The following is a 17,719-nucleotide window of genomic DNA, read 5'->3' on the forward strand; positions in this document are numbered from 1 at the left end:
AGTCCCTTATCCTTTGGAGTTTAAAAGAGTCAGAGGTGACTTAATTGAAAACATAAGATCTTGAGGAGACTTGACCATGTGGATATTCAAAGGATTTCCTCTTGTGGGAGAATCTAGAACTAGGGATCATGTTTTGAAAATAAGGGAGCTGCCATTTAAAACAGTGATGAAGAAACATTTTTTCTGAGGGTTAAGAGTCTCTGGAATTCCCTGCCTTAAAAAGCAGTAGATGCAGTATCTTTAATTATATTTCTAAGGCAGACATAAATTCTTGATTACCAATGGAATGAACGATTATCAAGGTTATGTAGGCATGTAGAATTGAGGTTAAAATCAGATCAGCCATAATCTTATTGAATGGTGGAGCAGACCCAAAAGGCCAAGTGGCCTACTATTATTCCTTGTCATACTGCATGTAGTTCTTTGCATGTAGAAATAATAATACAACAATTAAATGGATTCAGTGAAGACTCATCAGAAGGGTTTTTTTTTGTGAAAGACAATGCAGATAAATGGGTTTATTTCACTGGAATGAAATACATTTAGGCATGACCTAACAAATGGCTACTGAGGCATGAACTATGCCACAAACAGGAATTGTATGAAATACTTAGAAATGAAGGACATGAATAATGAAAAGGGGATGAAGTTATGAATAGATAGATTCAGTTGAAGACCTAACATTTGCTTAGAAACGGTTGGTTGAATGACATTCTATGCTGTAATTTCTATTAGTTTTTTGAGCTTGAAAGGTGAATGAGGGAAGACCTGATCAAGCTACATAAAATAAGTTGGAGAATAATGGAGGGAAATCTGCAGCATTGTTTATGGACAAACCACAACCGTAGGATAGCTATTAATATGCAACAAATTCAGAACTTATGCCAAGCAACACTTAATTGATATAAAGTGAGTAAGCCCAAAATGATCTTTTGAGTGCAGATCTTAAGATAAAAACTCAAATTTAGGATACAACAGAAATCAGTACAAGATGATTGCTGTTTTCAGTGTATTTAAATGATTTGAATTGAAGAAACTAAGCTGAATGTGGAAAAAACAAATGAGGAATTTAAGCAATAGGTAAACCAAGCAGAATAAATTGGGAAGATTGTTTAGTAAGTGAAGGGAGAAAAAAACTTTTCAATGAGGACAAATGTAGAGAAGTGAAATTGTTCAAAATTGTAGAATATGGCACAGGAAAACATATTCAAGAGTTAGTTGTATGTTACTAATGTTAATAACACATTTCTGGGCACAATAAGGAAGAATACTTAGACGTTGGTATGTATAGTCAAGGGGGTTAGCTGATAAAAGTGACATTATTTCAGTAATCAAGATTCTTAAAGGATAGGCAAACTGAATCCTGATGGGATATTTTAGATTGCCATAAATGGTACAACTATTGACATACAGACTCAAGTTTAGCTGTGTAAAATGTAAAATATATTTCCTTTTATACAGAGGGTGATGAACATGTGGATCAGTGGAAATAGACGCTATGGAAAGACATAAGGGAATTGAACAGGTATTTGAGGGGGTAATGATCAAAAGGCATTCGTTTCTAGAATTGCCCAGATAAGCTGCAGAATCTTCATTAAACTACTTTGCTATGTACATTTGATTCAAGAGGCCATTAGATACTGTAACACTTTTTAATGGAAGATTAAACTTGAAGGAACAAATGGCTTCTATATTTCTAAACCTTCTTTTGCGATTACACTGACTTCTTACAGTAAGTGGTTTAAAAATATGATGTATGGAGTGTACTCAAAATGCTTATCACGTATGTGACTGACAGAAAATGAAACTGGGTTTGTACATTGCACATAAACAGGCTGGTCATTATGCTACCAACCTAAAATACCAGGTCTTGTTTGTCAAAAAGAAAATTTGACTGTGATGATATTATAGAATTAAAATGTAACTGATATGCCGGGTTTATAATTAATTAAAAAGCCTGCTGTAATGCTCAGATTATACCACTAGATGTCATGTGAATTGCATGCAAAAGTCAAATTGGCTTTTGTGGACATTTATTTAATTTTCAATTCAAAACGATTTAATTTCTATCTGTCTGGTGTGGACTTGCAGTGAAAAACTGGCCTCATTTTTCTGAAGAATGCAAAATGGGTCATTTTTCGATGAACGGAGAGGATCAAAGATGGAATGCTGCAATACTTTAGAAAGTGACAGAAGTTGGGGCATATGTATTTTGAGGAGAAAGTGAGGGCTGCAGATGCTGGAGATCAGAGCTGAAAATGTGTTGCTGGAAAAGCGCAGCAGGTCAGGCAGCATCCAAGGAACAGGAGAATCGACGTTTCGGGCATAAGCCCTTCTTCAGGAATGAGGAAAGTGTGTCCAGCAGGCTAAGATAAAAGGTAGGGAGGAGGGACTTGGGGGAGGGGCTTTGGAAATGTGATAGGTGGAGGGAGGTCAAGGTGAGGGTGATAGGCCGGAGTGGGGTGGGGGCGGAGAGGTCAGGAAAAAGATTGCAGGTTAGGAAGGCGGTGCTGAGTTCGAGGGATCCCTCCTCCCTACCTTTTATCTTAGCCTGCTGGACACACTTTCCTCATTCCTGAAGAAGGGCTTATGCTCGAAACGTCGATTCTCCTGCTCCTTGGATGCTGCCTGACCTGCTGCGCTTTTCCAGCAATACATTTTCAGCATATGTATTTTGAGACAATGTACTGTGTACATAAGGACAGAGCCAGAAAACAATGCTCTGAAGATGTACTGTAAATAAATTCACAGGGATTGAAGTGATTCACAGTTTCAAAAGAAGCAGAAGATCCAAGGAGGTTGTTGAGGGAAAGTGAATTACCATTTGTCACATTAAAAATTGTTCTTGCCTCGTTGCCTCCAAACATAACCATTCCCATGTACATTCCTGCAAATTTTCCAAGTGCAAAAAGTGGACTTCTATATCTCTAAACCTTCTATTGCGATTACACTGACTTCTTACAGTGGTTTAAAAATACTGATGTATGGAATGTACTTAAAATGCTTATCATGTATGTGACTGACAGAAAATGAAACTGGGTTTGTACATTGCACAGAAAAAAACAAGTTTCCTTTTTGGTTTCCCTGCTAGTCACCACTAGCTTTCAGTACCACTTGATGCTATCATGAGACACTTTGTGTGGTTTTCTGTATGTCAGTGTCTGTAACATATATCACAAAGAGTCTTGTTGAGACAGATGTAACTGAAGGTGAGGTGGGTATCTTTAAAGTGGAATATCACATGAAATTATATAACTGTGTTATAACAACAATGTGATCTAGAAACTGTGCCATGCAACAAGTCAGTAAGAGACAAGGAAAAGAGTTGGCTCTATGTCACTGAGGAGCTGTGGTTCAAGGAATCCCTGGAGCATTGATAGCTCAGTGCAGCCAAGGAATAGCATCAGTTCAGTGGAGGTCAAAATGTTTTTGCTCAATGCACCTGTCAGTGATCACCAATAGCAAATAAAATGTAAACTGTCTCTCTCACATGGGACTTCACCTCTTGACTATCAAGGATTTAGCTTCTGTTTTCCCTTATACAAGGTTTAAAATCGCACAACACCAGGTTATAGGCCAACAGGTTTATTTGGAAGCACCAGCTTTCAGAGCGCTGCTCCTTCATCAGGTAGCTGTGGAGCAGGATCATAAGACACAGAATTTATAACAAAAGATTACAGTACCATATAACTGAAATGATAGCTCAGTGCTCAATCTTTTAGAATGGGTTGCAGGTTTCGGTTCATTAATATGTAAATCTGAGGACTATCTTTAAGTCACATTCTTGAGATAACTTAAGTTTTATTTAAACGGTCAGTTGAATGACATTTAAAATAACTTCAGAAGTATAAAAGATAAAAGACTCTTCCTAATTGCTCATTCTCTCACCTGCTCCTGACTCTCCCTCTTGCCTCATCTCCCATCCCTGAACCTCCTGGTCCCCATTGATCTCTTTTGCCAAACCTTCCCCTCACAACTCATCCTTTTCCCTGATCTTCTGTTTCGCTGAGCTCTCACTCCCCAACTTTTCAACTCACATTTCTTTCTCTTGAATCCTCACTGTGAAAGGCATGTCTATAACATCTTTCACATACTGCACACAAAGGCGTTTATAGCTGATGTAGGGATCACATGCTTATTGCAAGCCAGTCGGCACATTAATGGTAGAATTGAACGGATCAACCATATCTCTTACCACAGAAAAAATTTCATGCACATATGTTGTGACAATTTATGAAAGTTACTAAATATACATTGAAAATTAAAATACACAGACCAGTATATGAACTAGAGTTAGTTCTACTTGTATCAGTCTCTGCATATAAATTATGTACGTAGTCTTCAAACTGTGAAATTCCTCTTATGGCATGCGTGTATGTCCTGTTGGAATGCCACATATTCAATTACATTGCAAAAATAAATCTCCCTTTGCCGTGGCATCAATTCTTAAGCTTCAAAGGGCATTTTTTCAAGATTATGTAATCAAATGGGGGAAAGTCTCATGGAATTTGCTTGGAGCTATGAATGAAAGATGAATTCGAATAAAGGTAATAATTTCCTAAAATTGTTGCTGTACTAAAGCAATTGGTTGGAACTTTATTTTTCTAAAACTAGTTTTAGAGGAGCTGAAAATCAACTATAGTAGATAACTACTACAAAGAACTAAATTAAGCAATCCATTGCACAAAAGATAATTTTAAAGCCATTTCAAAAGAAATTTGGGGCATTTATTAAAGGAAAAGTCAATAATAACCTTTTACAAAAGAATCATTCTCCATCCAGTGTCTGTTAATCTGTATGGAGTCAGTTAGTTCAGTTGGCTGGCCTGCTAGTTTGTGATATAGAGTAATGCCAACAACGTGGGTAGAATTCTTGCACTGGCTGAGGTTACTGTAAAGGATTCTCCTCTCAACCTTTCCCCTTGCCTGAAGCATAGTGACCCTAAGGTTAAATCATTACCAATCATCTCTCTCTAATGAGAGGGTACACCTGTGGCAACTATGCCTTTGCCACAGGGTAAGTGTTGGTTATATTTTAAAATCGTGTACAATTGGATCAGATGGCAAGAAGAACCTCCAGTCAAGAATCTGAGTTCAGATACTGCAGTCATTAATATTTCCTTCAAAAATGTAGTGGGTAATTAGTACAGAACTACAAAGTATATTTCTTCTTTACACACATACTGTTTTGAAATACTTAATGGTTGAGAAAAATATTGAGACTCATGGTGATGCCCTCAAACAATATTCACGTCATATATTTATTCATGCAATATAACAAAACATTATTTGGAAAACTGTTTTTCCTAGATATGAATGCATAAAGCAGTCTAAAGTTAGCTTAATAATAAAGTGTGCACATAGATCTTTGTTACTTTTAACTCAGATGCAATGCAGGCAACTTAACTGACAAAGTCACTTATGCATTTGTACCACATTACTTCTATAGTTATACAAAAACTCAAAAGTTTTCCATCAACAGATAATTCTTTACTGATGTAAACATTTTTTTAGACAGTTACTGTTATCATATTACAGGGATATATAAATTTGTTTGTTTATTTGTGGTACACATGTACAAGATTAAAACACTAAATTTTAATTTGAAGACATCCTAAAACATTCATGAAACTACCTTTGAAATTAATTAACATTTTGTAAACTTTTTTTTTGAAATTGTCAAGCAAAATAACTGAACAGACAATCGTGGATTATTCATACAACAGTAGGTGCTAGCCAGGTGGGTTGTTTTAATACAGCTGCTGTCAGAGTTATTATAAAATCTTCTGTTGATTGATTTGTTCTCACAGATTTTTGCCACACTCAGGGCAAAGGATGTCATCTCGTTCTGTGAGGAAACCACGCCCCACAAGTGAGATGGAGCATTTTTTGCAGTTGAAGCAATCATTATGCCATTGGCGCTCCTCAAAGGAGATGTACTTGGTTCCCCCAAGACCTGGAAATAAATTAATTCCAAATGAAGGTAAATAGAGTGATCAGGTTAAAACTATAATATGCAGATATATTATGTGGAACAAAGACAAAATACGGTGGATGCTGAAGAAGAGTCATATCAGAGTCAAACCATTAACTCTGTTACTCTTTCCACAATGCTGCCAGAACTGTTGAGTTTCTCCAGCTTTTTCTGTGTTGGAGTGGTGTAGAACAGATCACGAAGAAAGCATTGGAGATACAGTAATTTGAAACTGCATTGATATTTAACAAAAATATACTTTAGAGTGGTTCGCTTTGCTTTCATAAATTTAGCCCCATGTTTCATGACTTATTCAAACTGAACAAAGCAATGCATAGCCTCCATATACTGCTCAAATCTGAACTGAATTTCAATCTGAATCCAATCTATTGTCAAGACTATCTATTTCCAACTATGCTGGACAATTTTCCTCACCCCAATTATCACTTAAACTCCCATCTGTATCTTTGTCATCTCCAGGCTCAATATTTTTCATGCGCTCTGAACCAAATCTCAAAAGCAAACCTGAATACCTCAAATCTGCCCACAAAAAAAATGAAACGAAGAACTGTAATTGCTTAGGATCTGAAACTAAACAGAGATTGCTACAGAAATGCAGCAAGTGTGAAAGCCTCTGTGGAAAGAGAATGGAACAGTGTTCTGAAGAAGGGGACTCCAGTCTCAAAACATGAACTCATTTTTTCACACATGCTGCCAGTCCTTCTGAGTTTCTCTAGCAATTTCTGTTTTTGTTTAAAACCTGTCCATATCTGATTTTGATGGAGGTGGTATGAGCAATGGGGGAATGGAAAAAGCCTTTATATCCCTGACAAGAAATGAAACAACTTTAAAAAAAGGACATTAAACACAAATAAGGGAAAATGCAGCTTCCGGCTAAACAATTAGATTAATTTACACTTCCCTCTCCTCTGCAGTGACTTGGTGGTAAATGTGTCAATGCACTGTTGAGCCAACCTGACATTTATCACTCTTCAGGTCTCGACATAACTTTCCTCCTTTAAAGGTCTCCTGAAAATTTACTTGCTCGTCACCATTTCATAATCTGAGCTAAAATTACTTCATGCAGCTCAATGTTCAGGATTTTTTTTCACTAAAATGCTCCTTAGGATAATTTGTTATATTAAAAGTCACTTTAAATATACGTTGTTGTTATTGCCTTTAATTGAACAGAAATTTGCCAGTTTCTAAAATTAGGTAGCCACTCAATTCCACTGAATTTCTCTCTCGATCGTGAAGGTGAAAATTACTCCCCACATAGTAGAAGAATCAGATTAAGTCTAAACATTTTTCTGTACCAGATGCCAAGTTAACATATCTCAGTGGATAAGCAGTACAAAGATTCATTTGAAGAGTTGTTGATAATTTCCTCCTTCCACAATCACATCACAATGAAGAACTTACCAGTTATTGGATTGGCACAAGCAGCACATTTTTTGGCATAGAGATTACTGAAACAATCCAGACAGTAGGCAAATTCATCTCGTGAGGTGAAACGTTGACCAGTCAATGGAATCTTGCATCCTGTGCAGAGAAAGCATTCTTTGTGCCAGGGTTGATCATGGTAAGTGACACCTCCAGTAGTAATGGCCTGGTTTGCAAGGTGAAATATAGGCAAGTATAAGTTACTTCAACTTTACCAGGTATTGATTCATCACACTATAGCACATCTTTAGTGAAAATATTGAGCGCAATGGAGAGAAGATAAATGATGATATTTGTTTTGCTGATAAAAACATATTTTGTCAAGATTTATCATCTTACACTCGTGGGGACAATTTAAGAACACAAATTCAATGGAAAATCAACATTTATACTGCACAGATGCCAAGTGGACTCTGATTGGTAGAGGCATTGCCATGGAGAATTCACCCACTAATGCCAATTGATATTTATCTGCCAGGCTTTGTTTAAAGTTTAAACAAGGCAGGTTGATTTTCATTCATCAGGGCATAGCAGACTTGATGGGCTGAATGGCTTATGGGCTTACTTTCATTCTATTTGGAAAGAACAGGGCTCATTAATGTTTGTAGGTTTCAGTACACCCACGTGTGCTACACTTGTGACCCTGACTAGCAATCCCAAATTAGCTGTTAGTGTAATTCTTCACACTCAGGATTGTCCAACAACTGTTGTCCAGTTGTAGATTTATGTCTAAAGTTCAACACTATGTTATGAGTTGTGTAAGTACATATGGGTTTGGTCTGGTCAGTATCTGCTTGTTGGGAACAGCTAAAGATCCACCAGTCTTTGGGTTGCAGTGTACAAATCTGGTATCAAACTAGTACTGAAATTCATTTACTACATTACTTATTAACTTGACGACAGCACCTGTTAGTGGCAAACACCACTTGCCTTGCTACTACACAAAAACAGCATGAAACAGTTAGCTTCATCTGTTGCTCAAACATTTGAGGTACATTCCAGGGTAAATCTGAGGTGGACTGAGTACTTTTCGGGACCAGGAGTGAACGCCTTAGGACCTTTTGTGAGTTTACACAATATGTGACAAGAACTAACCTGATCTCAGTAGCCATTATCCAACAGATTGGCTTTAATGCACCCTATTACAGCATCAGCTGGGACAGTAAACAAGTGACTCAGGCCTTATTTAGAAAGTTGCCAATAGGCCAACTTTATAATTTGTGGAACTGTGTGAATCTCAACACATATAAAGACAAGTGAATGTAGGTTTAGTGGCACTGGGATAGTGAGGCTAATTTTCAATTTTTTCCCATTTTTATGTTTCAACTTTGATGCAGGCAGTGCCCACCCATCTATAGATTGTCTGTGGAAAGAAAATCCAGGCTGAGTTTGTAACTGGTAATCAGACTGAATCAACAAATTCTTCACCCCACCAAGAGTAAACAAAAAACAAATCAGCTCCAGTAAACATTTAAATCTATTCCTTAGATCTACTGATCATTTCAGAATATAACCCACAGCTTGTCATTGATTAGATTACTTACTTACAGTATGGAAACAGGCCCTTCAGCCCAACAAGCCCACACCAACCCGCCGAAGCGCAACCCACCCAGACCCATTCCCCTACATTTACTCCTTCACCTTACACTACGGGCAATTTAGCATGGCCAATTCACCTAACCTGCACATTCTTTTTTTGGATTGTGGAAGGAAACGGGAGCACCCGGTGGAAACCCAAACAGACACAGGGAGAATGTGCAAACTCCACACAGAGAGTCGCCTGAGGGGGGAATTGAACCCAGGTCTCTGGCGCTGTGAAGTAGCAGTGCTAACCACTGTACCATCGTGCCACCCATATGCCACCGTGCCGCCCATATTGTTATTCTTATGGCTTCATCTTATAATTTATATTCTGTCAATCTTTAACAAAAAAATTTCCTTTTTAAAAGTGGAGAATACTCATACCTGAATATGAAGTTTCTTAGCACTTCCTTTGATGGACTCTCACATATTGGGTGATAAAACAATAGAAGTTCATACCAATGTCGAGAGTGTGTTGCTAGAAAAACGTCGATTCTCTTGCTCCTCGGATGCTGCCTGACCTGCTGTGCTTTTCCAGCAACACATTCTCAACTCTGATCTCCAGCATCTGCAGACCTCACTTTCTCTTAATCGATTTTACACCAGTGTGTTGACTTTAAATGATTTGTTTACCAGTATATCTGATACCCCAGAAGAAATATAACCCTCAACTTCCCCTTTAAGTCTTTTTATTTCACCTATTTTTATCAATGCATTCCTGCATTGTATTAAATTGATCACTTTTTCACTCATTCATCTAATCCATGATTGCAATTTTCTGCTTCATCTGCAATTGAGCATTTTTGGACCACCTATCATATTAAACGTTCTCCTTAATTCATGAAGCTACAGCTAAAACTTGACAGCCAAAGCACAAGGTTACCTCAAATTTAGGCTGCATATCCTGTGCATAATGTTATCAAGTTTTGCATATTGTGGGCTTTGCTGGGACCACGGGTACTTCAGGGAACTGGAAGCCAGGATTGAGGTGACCCTTGAATGGGTGAGAGTGACACTTCTGATTTCATTTGAATGCGACAAGGTGTCATAGAGTTATAGAGTCATAAAGATGTACAGCATGGAAATAGACCCTTTGGTCCAACCTGTCCATGCCGACTAGATATCCCAACCCAATCTAGTCTCACCTGCCAGCACCCAGCCCATATCCCTTCAAACCCCTCCTATTCATAAACCCATCTAAATGCCTCATAAATGTTGCAATTGTACCAGCTTCCACCACTTCCTCCGGCAGCTCATTCCATACACGTACCACCCACTGTGTGAAAAGGTTGCCCCATAGGTCTCTTTTATATCTTTACCCTCTCACCCTAAACCTATCCCTTCTAGTTCTGGACTCCCTGACCCCTATCCATGCCCCTCATAATTTTGTAAACCTCTAGAAGGTCACCCCTCAGCCTCCGACGCTCCAGGAAAACAGCCCCAGCCTGTTCAGCCTCTCCCTATAGCTCAAATCCTCCAACGCTGGCAACATCTTTGTAAATCTTTTCTGAACCCTTTCAAGTTTCACAACATCTTTCCGAAAGGAAGAAGACCAGAATTGCACGCAATATTCCCAAAGTGGCCTAACCAATGTCCTGTACAACCACAACATGACCTCCAAACTGCTGTACTCAATACTCTGACTAATGAAGGAAAGCATACCAAACGCCTTCTTCACTATCCTATCTATCTGCGACTCCACTTTCAAGGAGCTATGAACCTGCAGTCCAAGGTCTCTTTGTTCAGCAACACTCCCTAGGATCTTACCATTGAGTGTATAAGTCCTGCTAAGATTTGCTTTCCCAAATTGCAGCACCTCGTATTTATCTGTAATACAAAGGAACTTCATCTGTTTATAGCCATGGGGGGAGGGATAGTACGCAGTGTGATTTGCCACGATATATCTCCTCTCCATGAATGGCTTCGCGTGCTCAAGTGACAAATGGAATTTAACCATGTAAGTGGATTAATTCATTTTGGTAGAAAGAACACAAAGAAAAGGTAAAATAAATAATACAATTCTAGAGGGGTTGCAGGAGCAGAGTTTTATATGTGAATAGACCACTGAAGGTGACAGAATTGATTGGAAATATGTTTAGTAAAGCATATGCCAAATTGGACTGTATTAATAAGGACATTGATTACAAAAGTTAAACTTAAATAAAACACATTAGTATTATGTATTGCTCTGGGCATCACATTTAGGACGGCATTATAGATGATGTAAAAATGATTTACGAGAATGGGATAAGGAACTCCAGTTAACTATACAATTTGAACCTATTTTCCTTGATGAAGAGAAGGTGGAGAGGGAACTTGACTGACGTAAGCAAACTTATGATGGCTCTGGATAGTGGTCAAAAATTGAAAATCTGGGTGGGGGGAGGACTGGCATATATTTTAAGAAAATTAACAAAAGAAGCAATGGCCACTTGAAGAAAAGCATCTTCACACAGCAAATGACTGGGATCGGGAATGTATTCCTTGATAATACAGTGGAACTTCAATCAAGACATTCATGAGGGATTTGGATTTAATCAGAAAAGGAACTCTACACAATACTAGAGGAGAAGACATAGGAGTGGAATTAGTGAATTGCTTCTTTGTAGAGCCAATGCAGAATATGATGGGCTAAATTGCCTCCTTTTAGCTGTGATCATTTGCTCATTCTATCATTCAGCCATAACAACACAAGAAAAGTGATGGAGACAGTAAAGTTGGGTGTCAACATCTTAAATGCAGATGATGTCACAAAAATATAACATTTAAATCAGTAAGGTATGGGAAGTTGGGGTGGAAGCTAGATTCCAGAGGTAATAGTGCAGGAATGGAAAGAGAAGTTAGCTTTGTAATTCATCTTTCTATGGTCAGAATAAGGCAAGGACAATCCTACTGAGCTTGACAATGCAGGAGAGGCATTGGAGAAGTGAGGTTGATTATACAAAAGGCTGCAAAGAAGTCAAGGAGGACAAGAAGGGGTAATGTTTAAGAGCAAGAAAGATTATATATTTGTGACCAAATTTGGTCAAGGTGCTGTGGCAGGAATGGAAATTTGATGGAAGAATTTCTAATAGAGAGAAGGGCACTTTGGAAGATAACAATTTGCTTAGCAAAGAGAGATCGGAGAAGAAATGTGACTGAGGTTTTGAAGGAGGGAGATCCTATGGAGAAGGAGAAACCATGTTTAATTTATAGCTATCATAGTGACCAAGAAACTAAGGAGTAGCCAACAGTTTAGTGGCAGTAGGGTCAAGGAAACACAAAGTGGGCCATATTTCCTTTTTTCCATTCATGGGATGTGGGTGTCACCAGCCAAACCAGCATTTTAACCCATCCCTAATTGTCCAGAGATTAGTTAAGTGTGAACCACATTGCTGTAGGTCTGAAGTCACATGTAGGCCAGACCAGGTAAGGATGGCAATTTCCTTCCCTAAAGGACATTAATGAACCAGATGGGTTTTTCTGGCCAACAGCAATGGTTTCATGGTCAGCAATTACTCCTAAGTCCAGATATGTTTTGAATTGAAATATTACAATCATGGCAGGATTTGAACTTGGGTTCCTGCAACATTATCAGGGTGTCTGCATTAATGTGGTAGTGTTAATGCCACTGGGTCATCATCACCCATCAGCTCATCTATAGAAAATGTGAACCCTTAGAGCCAGTAGGGTGAAGACGAGAACTAAACTAAGAAAAATGTAGTTCATGTCTGATTAGGAGGGAACCTTAGGGGAATATTAGTCCTTGGCAAAGAGAGAGGAAACAAATGTTAAAGGTAACTCAATAGATGTGATCCCAGGTTTGGTGACAGGGAGGTGCATGGGCTTCTCAAACGTTTTGGAGGTGAGAACCAGAAAGACACAAGTAAGTAGTTTAAATACATGTTTGGTATCTATTGCATTGCTTTTGTTTTAATTTCCAAAAATTTGTTTTAATCTCCTAACGTTGCATGCGAACAACCATCTGCTATCTTATCTAAGGAACAATTATTCACTAGTGAAATCAAATATTGAATGCATTTAGATTACTTACAGTGTGGAAACAGGCCCTTCGGCCCAACAAGTCCACACCAACCCACCGAAGCGCATCCACCTAGACCCTTTCCCCTACACCTAACACTACGGGTAATTTAGCATAGCCAATTCACCTAACCTGCACATTTTTTGGACCGTGGGAGGAAACCGGAGCACCCGGAGGAAACCCACGCAGACACGGGGAGAATGTGCAAACTCCACACAGAGAGTCGCCTGAGGCGGGAATTGAACCCGGTTCTCTGGCACTGTGAGGTAGTAGTGCTAACCGCTGTGCCACCGTGCTGCCCAGGGATCCTTCATAATCTGTTTAATGAACTCTACACTCAATTTACTTTCTCATTGTTTACATACAAGTTTCAAGTAGGAATTGCTATAACCAACAGTTAGGAATGGAACTTCCAGAAGATTTTTTTTTCTTTGCCACTGGTTCAGTGTTACTGATGTTAGTTCTGGTCTCCCTAGTGCTTTCCACTGGATTTAATTAGCTTAGCAGGAGGAAACCTGAACTTTCTTGATTTGACTGGCCCAGTGCCATATCATACAATTGGCTTATATTCATTGAAAGTGTTACCCACTGATCTTGTAGTAAGTCTCACCTTCTTGCACTGCACACAATGCATGGCAAACTGCTTTTCATAACAAGGCACACAGTAGTTCTCATTGTCCTTTGGGATGAAACTTTTTGTGCCTATTGGTTGTTGGCAGCGATGACAAATGAAACAAGTCTCATGCCAGCTGTTACCCTTGTACTCCATCTTGCGAGTGCCTGTATTTTAGCAAGAGATGCAAAGGATAGTTAAAATCCAGATGCGACTTCTTCCACTCCCTCCAAGTAATTTTCAGAAAGTAAAGAGTATGCAATAGTTTTCCTGTAACAGCCTGTGGAGCGTGCTGTACAAGGCATTATTATTAGATCTTGTCAGCTGAAGCTGAAACGAGCTAATGACCTGTAAGACAATGACATTAAATGTTTACTAAATTACATTTTCTCAGAATTAAAATGTCAGCTAAAGACGCTAAGCCATGAAAATAATTTTCCTCCTCCCATCTGTTTAGAAGTTAGCAAAGTTTACTTCGCAAAGATTGACTCTATTGGTACAAATTTAATAAAGTTATTCTGCCACCTCAGCTTATTATTGCTACTTTACTGACAATCACAAAGAAAGAACACTGAAGCAAAACACTGTCCATCAATGTATTTCTGAAATTACTCTCTGTGTAGGCAACTTCTTCTGAAAGTATGAAATTTGGAGCACAGCTTTTCTTGATTGTGTCTGTATGAGCGTTGTATGTGTATGTGAGAGATGTAGTGGTTGGTTCTTTAGTTATTTAAGGAATGACATCTCTATGTTTATGGCATTAATAATTCCTCTTAAACACAGAACTGTTCTTTTTTAAAAGAGAAACCTCAGTCCCAAGAAAATTTCATTTCAGCAATAGGTCTAAAGTTTCATATGACTGCAATCCTTTCTATGATAATTCATCACAGCATAACATTCATTTTTGACAGTTAGAGCCAGGCAAAATAATCATCAACTTTGTATGCTAATTGGATATAATTTGCAGGATGTAGTGGATGCACCATCTGGTCATCATCTATCTGGAGTGGTTGCAGTTGCATATAACAGTCATATCAAATGAATAGTTTAATTAAGATCTGTTATGTAAATGACACTTTGCTGTAGCAGCCCAGTTAATGCCAATTTAAGGAAGATCACCAAATTTTGGATTTGATGATAGTTCTGTGATTCAGCTTAGCAATATTTGGTTTAGCAGTAACAGAACAAAATTGCCATGTACGCATCATAACAATGGCCGAATTAGTGAACACTATCGAGTAATTGATATCAGATAATCATAAATACTGATAAGCTGGAGAATAAATGAAAATATTTTCTTGAAGAAATAAAAATTTATATTTACATGGAGCTTTCCTGAAATCATAATCCAGAGATGACTTTTTTGACATGTAGGCAACATATATGAGAATGAAGCAGTCATTTTGTGTACGTGTCTCACAGACACCAATGTGATGATGTATTTCTCATCATAGTTCAAAGTTAAAAATCGATCAGGACAAGAGGAAAACAGTCCTCCTTCACTTTGAATTATCATTTTTTTACATTCAGAAGAGAGGTTATACGTTTAGCATCTAAATGTGGTAACACTATTGACAGTGCAAATCTTAAATTATGTTTTGGTCTCTGAAATGGGGGCTCTTGAACCTGTAATCTTCTGATTCAGAGACAACAGATACTGGCACTGAGTGAAGAGGGTACTGTAAACAGAATTGTCTTGATAGTACACAAATATTGACTGCAGTTTGTGACTACAGCAGTAAACCAATAAGCCATGCAGTCCCTATGAAAGCATAATATACAGCTTATTAATAATTGAATTCTTACAGTATTGCTGCAGGCATTTTTTGTTACTCCTGCTATCCTGCTGGCAACAGTGCAAATAAAGTTAAAGACTATTTTCTCATGAAAGTTCTTCAACCAAATATTTAATTCAACCATTCACAGAGAAGAAAAAACTTAGTTGATTTCAGTTGCCACTCTTTAATATTGGAAGCTTTGAGGTCTGTTTTGTGACAAAACTACCACTGGATGCAGACCTGTCAGTTTAATTTTGACACAGATCATTTTATTTAGCAACATTGTTTCCAATTCTTAAATTCATAGGCCTCATAAATTGAGCTCAAACTGTTTGCTGGCGTCTAACCTTACTAGAGAATTTGAGATCAGTGTGTGGCCACCTAAATTAAATAATGCATGTTGGTGCAAGTGCCATTATGGAAATACCATCAGGAGCCATCTGCTCTGTGTAGCTGAAAAAATGCATTGCTATCAGAATGGCTCACACCAATCTTCACTTTATCTCACTCAGCCTGCCAGTCTCCAGCATGAAGGAGCCAGAAAATGCCGGTAATCATAAAATCTCAGGACAACCCTCCGGGTGTTCCGGTTTCCTCCCACAGTCCAAAGATGTGCAGGTTAGGTGAGTTGGCCATGCTAAATTGCTATAGTGTTCAGAGATGTGTAGGTTAGGTGCATTAGTTAGGGGTAAAAGTTGAGTAGTAGGAGAATGGATCTGGGTTACTCTTTGGAGGGTCAGTGTGGACTTGTTTCCACACTGCAGAGATTCTAAGTATTTCTAAGTAAAGCTCTCTAATGGCTGTGAAAAGCCATATTAAGAAGCTTTGCAGGTATTTGGGGCCATTTTATATATATATATATATATATATATAAGAATCTACAGAATTTTTTTAAAGTTTGATTTGCTGTCATTTACTCAGTGCTTCAGTTAAAAAAAGATAATTATGGGGATTTGAATATTTTACTTTCAGCTCCATTGTCTTCAAACTAAGGGTATCCATTTTTCTGGTTTGTGAGTTTGATTTAAATCTCTTTAGGTACAATAAAAGGTTATATTTAAAAGAAATAATAATTTCATGGGAAATGGACATTAGTAATTGCCTTTAATACTGAGTGGTCATTTCAGAAGAGTGGTTAAGGGTAAAGTACATTGCTATGGATCTGCAGTCACTTATTAGCCAGAATAGGTAAGGGAAGCAAAGTTGCTTCGCTAAAAAATGGGATTTTATAATAATTGATGATGCTTTCTTGGTCATCATTACTGTGCTTTTAATTGCAGAATTTTAAAAAGTTTTTCTTTAATTGAATTTAAATTCACCTGCTGTTGCGTGGAGACTTGAAACCATGCCCCCAGGACATTAGTTTGGGTCTCTAGATTGCCACTACACTATCATCTCCCCATATTCTGGCATGTTGTGCTAGTAATAGAAGAATACTTTATTGTGGTAATAATAAGGGTAGGTGATGGCCTAGCAGTGTTGTCACTGGACTGTTAACCCAAAGACCCAGATAATGCTTTGGGAACCCAAGTTCAAATCCTGCCATGGTGGAATTTGAATTCAGTCAAAATCTGGAATTAAGAGTCTGATGATGACCATGAAAGACATTGTTGGAAAAGTCCATTTGTTTCATTAATGTCCTTTAGTGAAGGAAACTACCATCCTTACCTGGTCTGGACTCCATGTGACTCCAGATCCACAACAATGTGGTTGACTCTTAACTACTGTTTGGGATGGACAATAAACACTGCCTATTCAGCGTCACCCTCATCCTGTGAATGAGTTTTAAATAAGTTGGAATGGAACTTGGGATGTGGCTCTAAATGTGAAGGACATCTCAAAATCTAAGACTGTTCCAGCTCTCTTGAAAGCAGTTGTTATATTCATCATTCTCAACAAGTACTATCAGTTGGCATATTTTGTGGTTGCCATCATTAGCCCAGAATGGGAATTATACTGGTAAATGTGGATTATAATGCTAGACTCCAAAACGATCAGCTGTCAAACATAGACAAAAACAAAAAATAATTGCAAACACCCAGCAATACGTAAAACATTCCTGGAGAGAACAAATCAATTAGCATTTCAATTGTGGATCCTTTGTGAAAACCGATCCACTCTGTCAACAGATTCTGATTGATTATCTAAATATTGGAACTTCCAAAGGCTGATTTCCACTTTTGACAATAATGTAACACTTGTGGTATTGTGTTGGCTGTTTATTACTACATCGCCCGCGGCAACAACCGCTGCCGCGGACCATGACGTTACTTCCGCCCCCACCGATCTCGCAGCCTCCGCAATCGCCGC

The 17,719-nt window shown here is 38.2% G+C and overlaps 1 protein-coding gene across 3 annotated transcripts in view; it reads right to left on the bottom strand.

The window, feature by feature from the left end:
* Positions 1–5,241: 5,241 nt before the first annotated feature.
* The window catches only part of LOC122550668 (four and a half LIM domains protein 2), a 48,362-nt gene continuing 35,884 nt past the window's right edge, over positions 5,242–17,719 (bottom strand). For all 3 annotated transcript variants that reach the window (XM_043691752.2, XM_043691753.2, XM_043691754.2), the window contains 3 exons: positions 13,629–13,798; positions 7,396–7,582; positions 5,242–5,955 (listed from right to left, as the gene is read on the bottom strand). In XM_043691752.2, coding sequence (XP_043547687.1) covers positions 5,804–5,955; positions 7,396–7,582; positions 13,629–13,798 — 509 coding nt within the window. In that variant the 3' untranslated portion in view covers positions 5,242–5,803. The remainder of the gene's footprint in view (positions 5,956–7,395; positions 7,583–13,628; positions 13,799–17,719) is intronic.

Source organism: Chiloscyllium plagiosum, unplaced genomic scaffold, assembly GCF_037043375.1.
Source record: "Chiloscyllium plagiosum isolate Xiang-an unplaced genomic scaffold, Cpla_swu_hap1 HiC_scaffold_6, whole genome shotgun sequence".
NCBI classification, from domain to species: domain Eukaryota; kingdom Metazoa; phylum Chordata; class Chondrichthyes; order Orectolobiformes; family Hemiscylliidae; genus Chiloscyllium; species Chiloscyllium plagiosum.